A 15,081-nucleotide genomic window follows, 5' to 3' on the forward strand; every position below is an offset into this window, starting at 1 on the left:
GACCCCCCCCCCCCCGCCGCGAGCGGCTAGCGGGAGGCGCGCGCGGAGCCTGTCCCCTCGCCCTCCGGCCCGGGGAGCCGCCCGCAGCACGGACAGGGCGCCCGGCCGCGGCGCCGTGGCTCGCAGCCCGCGGGGCCGGCGAAACGCCGTGCGGCAGCTGGCGCGAAGTCACGCCGTGACCCCGGCCGCTCGCTCCCGCGCGGCTAAGGCTAGCGTCTTCCAGGAGCGCGGAAGCGCTGCAGCCAGCCCCGGCGCTGAGGGAGAGGGAAGCTCACCATCCCTCACGGCTACAATCCGGCATTAAACCTTTTAACCCTTCCACACATTCAGAAACGAGCCACACGAGCTTGAGAGTTAAGAGCTTGATCAATCTTTCGGATGCGTAGGCATCGCAGAGCCCCGTCAGGCATGCTCGGCTTCCTCCCCTCCACGGGGCGTCCTGCCCATGGTGTAGAACTCCTTGTTTGGGCGCAGGTCAATGTAATGAGCTATGCGATTAGACATGGCAAAAAAAGCAGAAATCATGCCTATGTCCCAGGCATCTTCGCGGTCAAAACCATGCCTCTCCAGCTTCTGGAAATGCTCTTCAGTAATGTTATCAGCTCGACAGACTGCAAGAGCAAACTCCAGCATTGCTAGGTCCCGGTCACTCAGGTCAGCCAGTTTCCAGTTCACAATGACCTGTGAGAAGGCAGAAACGACAGGTAGCACAGATGGACCCAGCAAGCAGTCTAACTGGCTTGACCACCTTCTTTGGTCTGCAAACCAAGGAGACGGCAGTACACAGGCTCTTACTCAGCACCTGAACCACACGTCCTGGCTACCATCAGACAGGAGACTCATCTATTTTACCGCCCTTCTCATCTCAGGGACTGTGGCGGTTTTACTGACCAGGCTATGGAGGAGTTCTTGAAACAGGACCCAACACCGCCAGGATGCCGCAGCTCCCTGTTGGTAGCAAGTTCCTCCACAGACCAGATTAAACCAGCAGAGAATATGGGCAGCAGGATGAATGCTCTGCAGGCAAACCATCCCTCCCCACATCTTGCTTGGAAGGTGGATGAGGATACACAGACCCTCACCTCAGGGTCCTACCCCCACTAGCTACTGGTCTGACTTCTCACCAATAACTCCAGTAAGCCAGGTATTGAGTTAGGGCCCCAGACATGTCAAAATTGCCAAGATTGCTGGGAACCACATAGATCAAAGGTTCAAAATATAGCTTAAGGATCAAAAATTCAGGTGAGAAAGCAACCACATGAGAGGGACATTCCCACCTCCCAAGGGACCATGCGAAGGAGGTGGAACGCACACTATTGTAACCCCACTGACCTGGTCAGCCAGCGCTGGCTGCTTGGAATATATCCGATGAAGCGCTCCATGTGCAACCACGCAGTAGGGACATCTATTCACAGCACTTGTAGCCACAATTATGAGCTCTTTGTCTGCCTTGCTGAGTCGCCCTACAGGGACAGCAAAAGATTTGGCACACTTTTCTGTTAAAAATGTCCACCACGCCAAGTATCCCTGGGGAAACAGGGAGGGGAGGACTTTGGGTTACAGGCTGCCTGCAACACAGCCCAGGAGACAGAGCTCCAGAGAGCATGCAGGGAGACACTGCAACCAAAGCTCCTAGATGACAAAGCAAGGGGCAACAGTTTTAAACTGAAAGACAGTAGGTTTAGATTGGACATAAAGAGAAAGTTTTACAAGACACTGGGACAGGTTGTCCAGAGAAGTTGTGGATGTCCCACCCCTGAAGTGTTCAAGGTCACGTTGGACGCAGCTTTGAGCACCCTGATCTACTGAAAGATGTCCCTGCCCATTGCAGGGGCGGGTGTTGGACTAAATGATCTTTAAAGATCCCTTCCAACCCAAACCATTCTGTGATTCTGTGATCATCCACGCAACCAATTTACCTGAATAGTTGCTTGTGAGGCACCCAATTAGGACGAGGGACATGACATTTGGTCAACAGGAAAACAACAGTTCTACATAACAGGAAAACTCAGAGCAAAATTACTTGCTCATGCAGTAGGAAGCTTGGTTGGTACTTCTCCATGTACATCTCGGAGACAAATGGCTAGGGAGGGTGTTGTCTGTTCCGCCTCTGATTGCTTTATTGCTGCTTTTACAGAAAAGCGCAGTATTCTAAAACCCACTAAGCAGGTTTCAGCAAGTAAACATTATTGGCAGCTTTTGAAGGCAGAAAGAAGAAAACAAAAGTAACAATGAGGTACCCTAGGACTGGGGCTTTGAGACCTTCTAGTGACCACCACACAGATAAACCACAACTTCTACAAAGTGTCTAGTCCTGCGACTGCTCTAAAGAATCTGTGGAAAAGGCTGTGCTTTGTTATACTGAGAATCAATCCTAATCAGAATCTGAAGAACTTACCTGGCTGCGTATCAGCAGTCATGCTCTTTGCCTTTTTTAAGATAATCAGCAGCACAGTTTTTCCAAAACTACACTTCACAGGGAAGGTCAGGGTCCCTCCTTGTCCCTGCAAAAGCTACTGCTTTACTGGACTTTGAAAATATTTCCATAAAACCAGTGTCTTCTAAGAGCATGAAAGACACTACTAAAACCTCCTGGGAGAACAGGAATCAGGAGAAGAGGCCTTCTTGCTCTGGTTCAGTGCCAGAAGGTGGCAACGCTGTGATACAGCACAAGAGATGCTGAAAAGGGTGGAATCCAAAATAGTCCTACTCCTCAAGTCAAAAAGGAAGCATAGGAATGAGAAGGGAAAAGCGGACCCTCGTACAGCTAGGGGTATGGCTTCACTCCAGCAGCACAAGCAGAGCAGAAAGCTTCACAGAGAGACTGCATGTACATACCATCCACGTGGGAGAGGCACAAGGCTGCACTCCTCACTGCCTCCAGATCTTGCCAAGACACTCCTCCTGAGCCCTCATCGCCCATAAGCAGGAGGGGCAGTCTACACGCGCCAGCTTATTTTACAAAATCCTGGTTTTACTAATGTACCTTCAGAGCAAAAGCAATGAGAACAGGACCCTCAGTGCCCTGTACCGTGGGAAGTATGAGGAAGGAACAGGCAGTCCTCAAACTGCATTTCCTTAAAGGGTGGAGAGCTGTGCAGAGTTCCCTACAGCCCTGCCTAGCAGCACTGCTGCAGCCAGCCCTCCCTCATCTCCATGCCAGGGCACCCAGAGACCACCCGCTGCACAGGCATCCCAGCACGCAGCAACCACCTCAGTCCTCTCCCTGCTGCTGCAGGGTACGGACAGCCCCAGGTTCAAAGTCCCTGGCGCAGAGCGTCAGGGCCCAGAGGGCACAGCCTCCCTCACACAAATTTTGTGCATTGCTTGTGGGCAGCTCATTGCCAAGAACTGTTGTGTGAAGGAATTGCTGCAGGCAGGCTCACAGAGGACCTGCCCCTCCCTTGGGAGCTGTTTTATGTTGGGCCCTTGGCTGTGACCCCACCTGAGCCCCACTGCGGCTGCAGTGCCTGGCTGCGTAACCCTGCTGGTCTGGAACCTGACTGACCCGCAGGCCAACTTTCTGGCTTGATCTTGGATCTGCCTCATCCCCATGGACTTGCCTGGGAAATCTAGACTTTTGGCTGGCCCTACCATGGGTAGGTCTGGCTGCCAGACCTACCATGTGCACCTTGCTCCAATAGTGTGGGGCTGTAGCCCTTCCCATGAAACCACTGTCTCTGCCTGCACCCTTTCAGCACACTCAGCTCCCAGCTCGTCTTCCCTTAGGCAACATCCTGTCCTTTCTTTGTTGTGACACAGATCACAGTGCAGCGAGGCAGCAGAATTCAACTTAAGAGCTGCTTTTTAACCAAAAGCTAAAGAGTATGAATGTGTATGCAACATGAGCAAGGCTAACAGCCTCTGCCAGCTGTTATTATGGGCTGGGAGAAGGTACAGTGAGGCAATACATCTGAGGATGTCAGAAATGTCACTTCTAGCAACTTTTCACATCTACAAAGGGCAGTTTTGAGGTGGTTGTACGGTTTACCTGTGTCTTTGTTCATAATGGCATTGTAATAAGCAAAAAAAGCTCTGAATTCAGCAGGTCGGTGAGACATGGCTTTGAACACATTGGGCAGAAATCCAATCTGTTCAAGGAAAAAGAAAAACAAGTCAAGAACTGTAACAACACAGAGCACAGAGGGTGACATTAATGCACTAGGCTTAGAGAATAGTTTGTTAGCACAGCAGTGCTGGGGAATCTCTGCAGACCCATTCTCTTGCCCTTTGAGCCCATTTATATATATGACTGAAGATGTAATGATGTGGTTCTTAATTAGGTGTTGCTGCAATTTCATAGCATGACTGATTGCCCTGCTCACTTCAGCCACAGCAGTAATGACCACAGTCACATCAGCAAGCTCCTTTCCAAACTGAGAGGCTGTCTCCACTTCATCTCCCTGCACAGATGCTGCTACACTGATTTGACTATCCTAAGCCTTCTATAACTCTCCTCTTCTCCCTCTGAGCTTACAGGACGCGAGACAGGGCCAGCCCAATCCAAACAAGCCATTTGAAGTGCCAGGACACAGTGGATATATATGCTGGCACAACACTGATGCTCTGCTTCTCTCCCTCTTCTGCCCCCAATAAATGCCAAAGCCCAGTCCATCTCCATGATGGTGTGCAGGGCTGCCTTTCCCAGATAATTGCTTGCTGCCTCTCACATGCCAGATCAGCTGATGCAGCACCCACCCATGGCTGGCTGCCAGCAGTCAGCATTTATCAGCACCCTCAGTGCCTGGCTGAAGGAGTTTAGCCCAGGTGTCACAGACCCCTCTGGCAGCCTCCCTCCACTGCCACACAATTGCCTGTGCTTCCTCCTGTCTCACCCACCTATTTACTGTTAGTTAACCAAGGGGAAGCTGTTCCCTCTTCATTCACAACCCATTAGTTTAAGTAGGAACTTCTGGCAACAGAGGTTGGCAGCACTGTTTGGATATCCAAGTCTGCTAGGTTGATTGGATCCTATACATAGGTCTTTGCTGACCCCTTCAGTGCACTGACAGGGGTTTGCATCACAGCACATGAAATTTGAGCCTGAGACTTCCTCTGTACATCATATTTACCCTCAAGTCTGCTGACTCCTTTCATTATTACGCAAACTTCACCAGGGCCACTGTAACAGTAGCAGAGCACAGACTCAACAGCCTGGCAGGAAGGATAGGGATGGATGGACTGGCACTCTGCTGAGAGGAAGCTCTTGGAAGAGAGAAGTCCACAGAGCTGTGGCTGGTGGAGTGTTTTAGCCATCAGGAAGGACTGTGTGGCATTCCTTCTCTGCAGCAGCAGGGAAGGTAACTCTTGTCCACTTCCCTCCTTTTCCCCTTGTACACAGTTCTGCATTAGGCTTACTGTTATGCCACTGCACAGCCCATTTAGCTTTGGAGAAAAAAGTCAAAGCTCAAAAGCAGAAGTACTCCCTGAGCCTTTTAATACTGTAAAAGCAGCTCCTCCCATTTTTTCTCCATTAAAAATGTTTAAAACACTCCTAATAGCGTCTCCAGTAAACACAGATGCTCTCCAAAAACAAGTAACATGTTAGTGTTCCATCCAACCCTGTGCACAAGATACCATCTGAAACAACCCACTAGTCTCATGGAACCAGGGAGACTTAGAATCCTGCCAACACACTGCAGGATTTCTAGTAAAATCCCCATCCTGTAGATTGGAAGGAGTTTTGCAAGAGGTGCTGCTCACTTCAGTCTCCTGTCAGGTTTGTGTTAGACCTAACTGGACCAGAACTGCTCTCATAGGGTGTATGACCTACTCGGCTTTGGACCCTTTCCACTGACAAGAGTTTTGCAGCAGAACTCCTTTACCTTCATTTCCACTTCCTCCATGAGCTCCACAATGTCATACGGCATGTCCTTCTTATTGGGTACCGGGTACCGCCCAATAGGTCTTGCAGCACTCTCCTCCTTGGTGCTGTATGCCACCTGGGGCCGCCTTCGGAGTCCCCCTGAGGCTAGGAAAGGCAGAAGCTGGGAAGAAAGGAGGGAGGAAAGTTTGTTATTTGGAAAGACATGTATCATCTCGGCAGCCTGGGGAGGGAGGACTTTTCCTCAGCTACTCCTGCTTTTCCGACAGGACTCAGGGTCACGTCTGTTGCTGTAAGCCACTCACTGCTCCATTAGCAGGGCAGTCAGTGCTCTGGGAAAGGAAACCCAAGCCCCGTTCCTGGCTGTAGCCCTAAGCTGCTGTGTGGGCATCCAGCAAGCATCACATCTTCTTGCCCCACTCCTTTGCACCACCTCAGCTGCAGGCCATGGCTGCTGCTTCTTACAGTCCTCACCAGCCATGGATCGGTCCATCTGCATCAACGCTGGACCTGCAGCATCTCCCAAGCTTAAAAGGTGTTTCCCGCCAACCTGCACACAGCAACATCACATGGACATCCAGCAGCGGCCCTAAACAGTTCTTCTTCAACAAAGGAGCACGGAGAATAAATTCAAGGCCTTTTTTTTTTTTGATGCCAATCAGCCTTCCACCAGGCAAAGCCACCTTCCCGCCTGTGGAACAATCAGTGGCACCAGAGTCAGGCCTTCTGGAGGCCTGAAGCAAACAGCATTGTTATGCTGGAACCACTACAAAGGGTTTCGTACTGCCAAGACTGTATCACCCTTTGTAACGCTCCATTACTCTAAGAAGTTGTGGTCTTGCAGTATGTAGGCTAATGGCCTTGTTAGCTCTTCAGCTGTGTCGCAAAGGGCTTTACAAAAGCAGCTGCATCTTACAGGTGGGTGGGCTGGGCCGGAGAGTGGAGTGACTCGGCGCTGGGCAGTCATTGCAGGCATTGGAGCGCAGCCTGGGTGTCCCAGCGCCCTGCTTGGAGGGCGCCTCGAGCATCTTCCCAGCTCTCCAGCATGCACCATAGCAGTTCTGAACATTCCCAGGAACACTGCATGATCCCCAGCTACCTCCACTACCGCATGGCATCCCCCACAATTTTGGGGTGAAAATGAAACCTGTTGGATCACACATTCTCCAAGTGTTCTTGCTTAGCATATACTTGAGTTCTGGCCTGAAATGCCAACACACTACTGCAGCGTAAATGAGTTAACAATGATAACTGGAGCAGAGACATCTCGGCTTGCTGCTATGAGGAAGGATGATGCTGAAACAGCTGTACATGCTGTACCAGAACGTATGCTAAGAAAACTAGGAGAAAAACACTAAAGCAAGTATAAACAGGAAAAGCATCTCAGAAATGAAACTACTAAGTGCAAAAATACACCAGGGTGCAACAAGTAGCTTTAGGGCCATTGAAAGCGAGGATTCCTATCACGTAAAGGTCAGGTGTGCACCTGGTTCAAAACCAGAGCAAACCTGTATACATCAGCACAAAGACCTGGTGGGTTTTCTTCTCTATTGCTGGAAGAAAAAGCGTTCGGACTGGAGGACGCAGGGTGCGTGACACAGAGCAGCAGCTTCACGGAGGGACGGTTCCAAGCGCCTGACAGATTTACCCTCTGTTTGCAATGGTGTGCGACGCCCCGAGTGAAAAGGAGAAACCGTCGAGGGCTGGGAGCCGGTGGCCTGGACGGGACCCGACGGCTCCGTGGAGGCCACCACGGCCAGCGAGCCTCTTCCGCTCCACGGCTGCTCCCGCAGAGCGGCCGGCCTCAGCGGGCACGGAGGCCAGCCCCCGGCGCGGGGTGCTGCGGGCCGCGCTCGGCGGACGCCCGAGGGGACGGGGCAGGAGGCGGCAGCGCCCGGGGGCCGCCGGGCAGGCGATGGCCGCCCCCGCCCGCCGCCTCCGGCCCGGAGCCGCCCTCACCGCCCCGCAGCGGCCTGCGGTCGCCCGCTGCCCCGGCCCCGCGGGGCGGCTCCTCCGGCCCGGAGCGCCCCCCGCTCCCCCCCGACCCCCGGCGGGGCCCCGGGCCGAGCCCCTACTCACGGGCGGGCGGGCGGGGAGCAGCCGCAGGCCGCGGAGCAGGCAGCCGCTCATGGCCCGTCCTCCCTTCGCGGGCCGCAGGGCAGGGGCGGCGGGGCCGGCGCAGGCGGGCGGGGCACGGCCTGGCCCGCCTTCCCCCGGCACGGCCTCCGCGCCCGGGCACGGCCTCCCCGCGCCGCGCCGCAGCAGGCGGGCGCTGCCGGCCTCACCCGCGGCCCGGCGGGGAGCCGGGGGGCGCCGAGGCCCCCAAGGCCGCGGCTCGGCGCACTCAGCGCTGGGAAACCGCCACGGCGCGGAGACGCCGCGGGGGAGGCGAGCGCGGGGACGCGCCGGGCGCCCGAGGCCCTGTGGGGTCGGGGGGCGCTCCGGGCCCGAGGCCCTGTGGGGTCGGGGGGGAGCGGGGGGCGCTCCGAGCGCCCGGAGGCCCTGTGGGGTCGGGGGGGGAGCGGGGGGCGCTCCGGGCCCGAGGCCCTGTGGGGTCGGGGGGGAGCGGGGGGCGCTCCGGGCCCGAGGCCCTGTGGGGTCGAGGGGGAGCGGGGGGCGCTCCGAGCGCCCGAGGCCCTGTGGGGTCGGGGGAGCGCTCCGGGCCCGAGGCCCTGTGGGGTCGGGGGGGGAGCGGGGGGCGCTCCGGGCCCGAGGCTGCCCCCCCTCGCTGCTCCGCCCCCGCCTTCCCGCTCCGCGGCCGCCCGCCAGCCGTGCCCGGGGCTGAGCCGCCCGCCGCGGCCTCCCCCTCGGCTCCTGCCCCCAGGCACCACCCGCCGCCTCCGCGCCGGACACCGGCCCTGGGTCCGCCCCGCTCCGCCCCTTCCGCGCCAGGGTCCCGCCCCCCGCCCGCCCCGCTCCCGGGCGGCCCCACCCCGGCGGGGAAAGCGGCGCCGATGGCGGGCGGCGGCGCCGGTGGCGGCTGCCCGTCGGCGGAGTCCGAGGGGGAGGCGGCGGTAGCCTGCGAGGCCCTCCGTCTGCTGCGGATCGAGCCCTCAGTCGTCGGCCCCGGCGCGGGGCGGGCGGGCGGCGCGGCGCGGTGCTCGGTAGGTGCCGGGGGGTGGGGGGCGGCCGGGCCGGGCCGGGCCCGGCTCCGCCGGCGGGGCGGGCTGGGCGGCAGGCGGCCCGCAGGCCTGAGGCCCCGCTGCTCCCACAGAGGAACGCGCTGCGGAAGCGGAGGCGCTGGGAGCGGGTCCTGGCGGCCAAGAGGAGGAAGCGGCGGCAGGAGCGGGAGAGGAGCAGGGCCCGGCGGGCCGCGGGCCCAGGTGAAGGGCGGGGCGGCGCGGAGCGGCCCCCCGAGGGGCTCCTGGCCGGGGTGGCGGGGGCCCGGTGAGGCCCCGCCGGGGCCTGGGCTGACATCTCTCTGCTCTGCTTCCCAGGGGCTGCCAGCCGGGGCGGCGGGAGGGCCCCGGCCGCCCTGGCGAAGGAACGCCTTCTGGAGGCCAGGGCCTCAGGGCCCCGGCTCTGCGTGGACCTCGGTGTGGCTGACCGCATGACGCAGAAGGTACCGGAGCCCCTGCCTGCTGCAGCGGTGCTGCTCCTGCCTGCCCGCGCAGTCCCTCTCCAGGGTCTGGAAACTTCTCGGAGATCCCGGGGATGTGCCCCGTCATGGCCTCGGCACGGCCTGGTGGCTGCTCTTCTCTGCTTGTGCTCTGGAAAGTGGCCTGCTCTGTGCTGCTTTTGGAAGGCGCTGTTTGCGGGGAGGCTGGGGCAGGTCACAGGTTTGTTCTAGCTGTGCTGGGGAACTCTTAAGAAACCCTCCTGCTCAGCTAGAGCCGGGATGTGTGAGGGTGCACACGCAGCCGCTCTCCTGAGCTCAGCCTCTGGGGAGATGCTGGCCCCCCGCCATCCATGCCTGTCCCTCCATCCCCGGGCCTGCCCCTGGCTGCCTGGTCTCCAGCACTGCTGGCTGCACACCCAGCTCGCTGGGTTTCCTTGAGACCCAGAGGCAGCTGAGCTGTGCTCCCCAGGAACAGCCTCGCCAGAGCCTGAACAACCAGCCGGTGACAGGGGCACGATGCATGTCCGTAGGTCCTGAATTGAGCTGTGTTACCTCCTGCCCCTAGACTTGTGGGTCACTGTGCTTGTTATTTGTTGGAAGGAAACAAGCCGCCTTGCCTCCCAGATCAGGAGACTCTACGGGGCAAACAGGCGGGCTGAGAAGCCGTTTTGGCTCTGTCTGACGGAGTTTGTGGTGGGCTCGTTGATCTATGAGGAGTGTTTTCGCATGAACGACGGCTTCTCCAATTATTTGGTAAGGGTCTCTGACCACTGTGCTTTCAAGACTCATAGCACTCCACAGTCACAGTGCTGGCCCTCAGTGTTGACCCAAGACAGCCTGAGGTGGGCTCGGATGGTGGGAGTGCAGTTCAGTGACAGTGGGTAAGGTCAGATCTTCTTGCCCTTTGGCAGGAGACAAGAACTGACAGATAATGGGGTGATGAGCAAGGCCTTCTGGTTAGAGCTCATGTCCTTCCTGCCTGCAGGAGGAGAATTCCTTCTCCAGATGCTACTTCTGCAAAGACACCTGTGGTACTGGGGACAGGAAGACACATAAGCTTGGGCAGGCTTTGGGCAGGCAGGTCACGCATTCCTGTCCTGTTTTTTTGTACCGAGCTTGTTCTGACTTGAGCACGAGACCCACACATACAGGTTATGGCAGTGACACTGAGCCGTGTGTTCTACAGCGTTTGTGGGGCTGCACCTGGTAACAGTGAGGGGAGAAAACCACCTGAAGTGGAGATTCCTGAATCTCTCAAGAATTCAAATCTCATTTAAAATTAGGCTATTGTTGCTGATCTCCCTTCCTCAAACAACATCTAGGGATTTTGATGAGAAGAGAATTTAATGGATTTTTCAGATATGTATTGTTCAGTGCCCACATAGAAGCATTTTCCAAATTAAAAAAAACAACACTCTATCTGTAGCAGTTTAAACACTTAAGGCAGTAGTGTCAGTTCCAGTGTGTTTCTGAGAGTGGGTTTTGCTCTGGCAGATGGAGCTGCTTCTGTGGCTAATGGGCTGCTTCTCTTTTTCAGATGGATACAACTCAAGAAAGTTACCTGGACCTGTTTCCTTTAGATACAATTGTTTATCTCACTCCTGACTCTGAGAATGGTAAACATTTTACTTGCACAGGGGAACCAGCGCAAAAGGTTGATTTTTAAGCTTTTCTTTTTGAGACTATTCATACTGAATTCCAAGCATTCGCTGTCTCAAATTGCATGAGATGCACTGTGTACTTAGGTCCGATGCTAAATCTATTAATATCTCAATCTGTTTTGACAGGGAATGAGATTGTGAGTCAGGGCTGTATGTGATTTGCAGCAGACTTAACTTAAAACCTGTGTGTAGACCCCCTGCAGTTTGTAGTACTACAAAGTGGTGAAGTGGAGATGCTGTGGCAGTTTTGAATACAGTCTAAATGACATCTTTCTCTGAAAGAATGCAGGAGCTACAATGTTCCCTTTATTGCTTAATTTGCTGCTGTGTTTATTTTATCCTCTTCCTACATTTCTAACCAGCCACATGTTCCTGGGAATGTAGGTCCCTTTCTTGTTTTATGGAAGTGCCTTACTCTGATAAAGAATCTGGTAAGGGTGGGGGAAGGTTCTAGTAGGTGATCTTGACAGGGGGGAGGCATCTCCGGAGCAGATTGGGGTCAGACTGACCAGATCAGCCACATCTCAGAACAGACAGTGCTTAAAGGGAGCAATGTATGGTATCTCTGGCACTCCGTGCTTTCAGCCTACATCTGATTTCCCTCTTTCAGTCTGCCCGTGGGTTCAGGCAGATGCTTCTGTCTCTGAAGCCTCAGCCTCCTTCACGGTCTGAGGTTCCAGGGTTAAGGGTGACTCTGGCCACAGCTTTCTCATGGAAGTGGGGTTTTGCTTGGGGAATGGTGTAGGACAGGAATTTACTGTTTTATGGTGGTGAGCAAGTGCTTGTCTTGTTTCTAGTTCTTGAAGATATTGATCCAAATAAAGTGTATGTCCTCGGAGGCCTGGTGGATGAAAGTATTCACAAGGTGGGTAGTAGCCTGTCGGAACCTGAAAGTGCTGGCTACCTCATTTTCTCATGAAAGCAGATAAATCCCTGTGCTGCTGCTGCCTTGATTTGACACAACACTGTTGTGCCACCATCCATTTTTCCTCGATTCTACCTGGATCCAGTACCAGGCTGAGAGAGACTGCAGCAGTCTGGGTGAAATGAGCCCCAGGACGGTTTTCGGCTTCATAGCTGCTTGTACCCAAAATGCTGCACATGCTATGGATGTGCAAGTTTGGACACCTTGTTCTTGTTTCCCTTGCAGAAGCTGACTCTACAAAGGGCGCAAGAGCAGTCCTTGCAAACAGCACGCCTCCCCATTCGTGAGTACATGGTGAAAACCGTTAACACCAAGAACTACCATTCGGAGACACTGGCAATTAATCAAGGTGAGAGGCTGAGCCATGTCCTGTCACTTGCCTGGGCTGGAGGAGGCGGGAGGCTATCAAGCAGCAGGTTTTCAAAATGGAAGCCTGGTGCTAACTAATGCAGGAAACACTGGAAGCAGCGGTTTCTCTTACTAGGTTTTATCCCTAGTGCCCTCATTTTAAGGTCTTGTGTGCTTCTCTGCATCAGCCTGTTCTCAGAGGAACAGGACTTGCATCACTCCTGCTTTGCACAAAGCAGTGAACAGTTAGTGTGGCGTGATGGGAGGAGGCTGCTGTTGCTGGAAGTCACACAAGGTCCCGGGCAAGGGCGAAGACCAGAAGTTTTGGGCTCCTCAGTACAAGAAGAATATTGAGTTGCTGGAGCATGTCCAGAGAAGGGCAATGAAGCTGGTGAAGGGTCTGGAGCACAAGTTTTATGAGGAGCGGCTGAGGGAACTGGGGTTGTTTAGCCTGCAGAAGAGGAGGCTGAGGGGAGACCTTATCGCTCTCTACAACTACCTGGAAGGAGGGTGTAGTGAGGTGGGTGTTGGGCTCTTCTCCCAAGGAACAAGCGATAGGATGAGGGGAAATGGCCTCAAGCTGCGTCAGGGGGGGTTAGATTGGATATTAGGAAAAATTTCTTCACCAAAAGAGTGGTCAAGCATTGGAACTGGCTGTCCAGAGAGGGGTAGAGTCACCATCCCTGGAAGTGTTCAAAAACCAGGTAGATGTGGCACTTTGGGACATGGTTTAGTGGGCATGGTGGTGGTGGGTTGATGGTTGGACTGATGATCTTAGAGATCCTTTCCAACCTTAATGATTCCTAGTTTTTACTTTCATTAAAAAATAATCGAGCCACCAAGCCAGGAAACATGAAATTATTACTCTACCCTTAATTAGTTTAGTGGCGGACTTGGTAGTGTAGGTTAATGGTTGGACTGGATGATCTTAAAGGTCTTTTCCAACCTAAACGATTCTGTGAGTCTAAGTTGTCAGGCCTGTGTCAGGCTCAACAAAGACAAGGCTAAAAACACCAGGGTGGGATGTTTGTGTGCTATACCACTGTGATGGCCCCATGTCATGACCATGGGCTGGGCCACCGGGTCACATCGGTGCATGTGCCCATGCTCCTCCACCTCTGGTGGCAGTCTGGGGCTTTGTAATATGAACGCCTCTCTGCGAGGGACTATGGAGGGGCTCATGTCCTAGGCCAGCTCTGGTAAGTTGTTACCTCTGGCACGAGGACTTTGTTGCCATCTCTGTCAGCACAAGGCAGAGGAGGTAGCAGAGGGCTCTGCAGAGCAACCAGCCTAACTGCTAGAGACCACTGTGTGTCCCAAGGGAGCCGTGATGACACAGCATCTGAGAAGCAATGGTGGAAGCACAGTAGGTATGACCCACAATGGGTGTTCTGTCATCAGCAGCACAGACTGGCAGTACAGGTTAGTCAAAATGGTGACTGGGGCACCTTGCTTTAGTTGACACAGCCTCTGCTTTTCCTAGCTAGAGCTCCCCAAAGTCATCTTGAGAATAGTCATCTGCTCCTAGGTGAGCTGCCTTAAACACTTGCTCATCAGATTTTAAATGAGAGGGAATGCAAACCCCGTGCTAACTTTCTCTGGCATCAGCTATTGTCATTTCCTGATGTGCAGCCAGTGTGGTGCGTATTATAGAGCTTGCTATTGATACTGGTGTCACAGCATGGTACATCTCTCTGTTCCTGACAGTCTTTGACATCTTATCAACTTACTATGAGACCCGAAGCTGGCCAGCAGCCTTGAAAGCTGGAGTTTCTTCTGGAAAAGGCTATGTGCTACCAGATGCAGTGAAAGAAGTGGAAATACCTCAGCATGACAATGCACAAGAAAACTCTTTATTTTGTGATGTTAAGGAGCTGTGCAGACAAGAGAGGCAAACTCCAAATGTCAAGCAGAGGCATCAGCATGAATGTGCATAAAGAAAACAGCTCTGCTTAAATCTTAAGGACGTTGTGAAGAGTGACACATTCTACCTCAGCAGTACAATGCTAGAAATTACTTTTCCCCTTGAACAGAAAACAAAAGCTGATGGAACCCTGGGATCAAGTAAAAACTGGCAGGAATTCAGTTTTGGCTCTTTGCAGATGCTTGTTAGAGTGTTTCTGACTCTTGCATCTACACTTGTGCTGGGACAGGGAGGACAGCTTTTAAGGTATTTAATCTTGATTAAACAGTAAGTAAGGTGAAGTCAGAATTGCAAAGCTCACTGGCAAGGAAAATTCCTTCCCATGGAAAAGGACAGTGCTGTTCCAGTTGGGGAACACAAGATGGGAAGCAACTCCCCAGTGGAGAAACAGTTCCCAGGTGTGCCATGTCCTAACAACTTTAAACCAGTTGAATTGAAGATCTGGCGAGTTGTTGAAGCCTATCGCTAATCCTGTGCATCTAATCTAAAATAAAATGTTTACTCTTAAACTCCCATTGCATTCTTACAGTTACTGATGCATGCATGGTACATCATCACACACTGACACGTGAAGTTCACTAACCCCAATGTTCCTCCTGGAAAGGTACCTGGGATTTGACTGTGGCCTGTACAAAGAGCAGTGACATATTTCACAGCCACAGCAGAAAGCACTTCTGATGCATCTAAGTTGATACGTTACCTCAGCCATTGTTGCTACAATAAAAAAAACAAAACAAACTCTCAGTCAATGACTATGCTTAACCACCAGTGGAAGGGCTTGAAGGTCTTCTGAGGTAAATTACTATCTCACATGCTTATGTGTTTTCATTTCTCCTTCAC

The 15,081-nt window shown here is 54.0% G+C and overlaps 2 protein-coding genes across 3 annotated transcripts; one reads left to right on the plus strand and one right to left on the minus strand.

Annotated features, from left to right (window-relative positions):
• Positions 1–347: 347 nt before the first annotated feature.
• On the minus strand, positions 348–7,954 carry LOC104025297 (uncharacterized). Its single transcript, XM_075727120.1, has 6 exons — positions 7,900–7,954; positions 7,473–7,627; positions 5,826–5,987; positions 3,992–4,091; positions 1,333–1,463; positions 348–681 (listed from the first exon to the last, which is right to left on the minus strand). Exons 1-6 carry the CDS (start codon positions 7,952–7,954, stop codon positions 403–405), a joined length of 882 nt encoding a protein of 293 aa, XP_075583235.1. The 3' UTR covers positions 348–402.
• Positions 7,955–8,778: 824 nt separating this feature from the next.
• Positions 8,779–14,750, plus strand: TRMT10B (tRNA methyltransferase 10B). Of its 2 annotated transcripts, none has more exons than XM_075726158.1 (8): positions 8,779–8,928; positions 9,039–9,147; positions 9,262–9,386; positions 9,984–10,136; positions 10,921–10,999; positions 11,842–11,909; positions 12,195–12,318; positions 14,025–14,750. In XM_075726158.1, the coding sequence occupies exons 1-8, from the start codon at positions 8,779–8,781 to the stop codon at positions 14,252–14,254; spliced, it is 1,038 nt and encodes a 345-aa protein (XP_075582273.1). In that variant the 3' UTR covers positions 14,255–14,750. The 2 variants fall into 2 exon arrangements, with proteins under 2 accessions (XP_075582273.1, XP_075582274.1); XM_075726159.1 differs by having other exon boundaries at positions 8,779–8,916.
• The last annotated feature ends 331 nt before the right edge of the window (positions 14,751–15,081 follow it).

The sequence above is a fragment of the Pelecanus crispus genome, chromosome Z, assembly GCF_030463565.1.
Source record: "Pelecanus crispus isolate bPelCri1 chromosome Z, bPelCri1.pri, whole genome shotgun sequence".
Classification (NCBI taxonomy): domain Eukaryota; kingdom Metazoa; phylum Chordata; class Aves; order Pelecaniformes; family Pelecanidae; genus Pelecanus; species Pelecanus crispus.

Excerpts from the sequence above, each read along its gene's own strand:
- LOC104025297 (XM_075727120.1), bottom strand. The coding sequence starts at position 7,954 with ATGAGCGGCTGCCTGCTCCGCGGCCTGCGGCTGCTCCCCGCCCGCCCG. Across the intron at positions 4,092-5,825 it reads TGGAGGAAGTGGAAATGAAG|ATTGGATTTCTGCCCAATGT; the intron begins GTAAAGGAGTTC and ends TTCCTTGAACAG. Across the intron at positions 682-1,332 it reads AGCCAGCGCTGGCTGACCAG|GTCATTGTGAACTGGAAACT; the intron begins GTCAGTGGGGTT and ends GCCTTCTCACAG.
- TRMT10B (XM_075726158.1), top strand. The coding sequence starts at position 8,779 with ATGGCGGGCGGCGGCGCCGGTGGCGGCTGCCCGTCGGCGGAGTCCGAG. Across the intron at positions 11,000-11,841 it reads CACTCCTGACTCTGAGAATG|TTCTTGAAGATATTGATCCA; the intron begins GTAAACATTTTA and ends TCTTGTTTCTAG. Across the intron at positions 11,910-12,194 it reads TGGATGAAAGTATTCACAAG|AAGCTGACTCTACAAAGGGC; the intron begins GTGGGTAGTAGC and ends TTTCCCTTGCAG.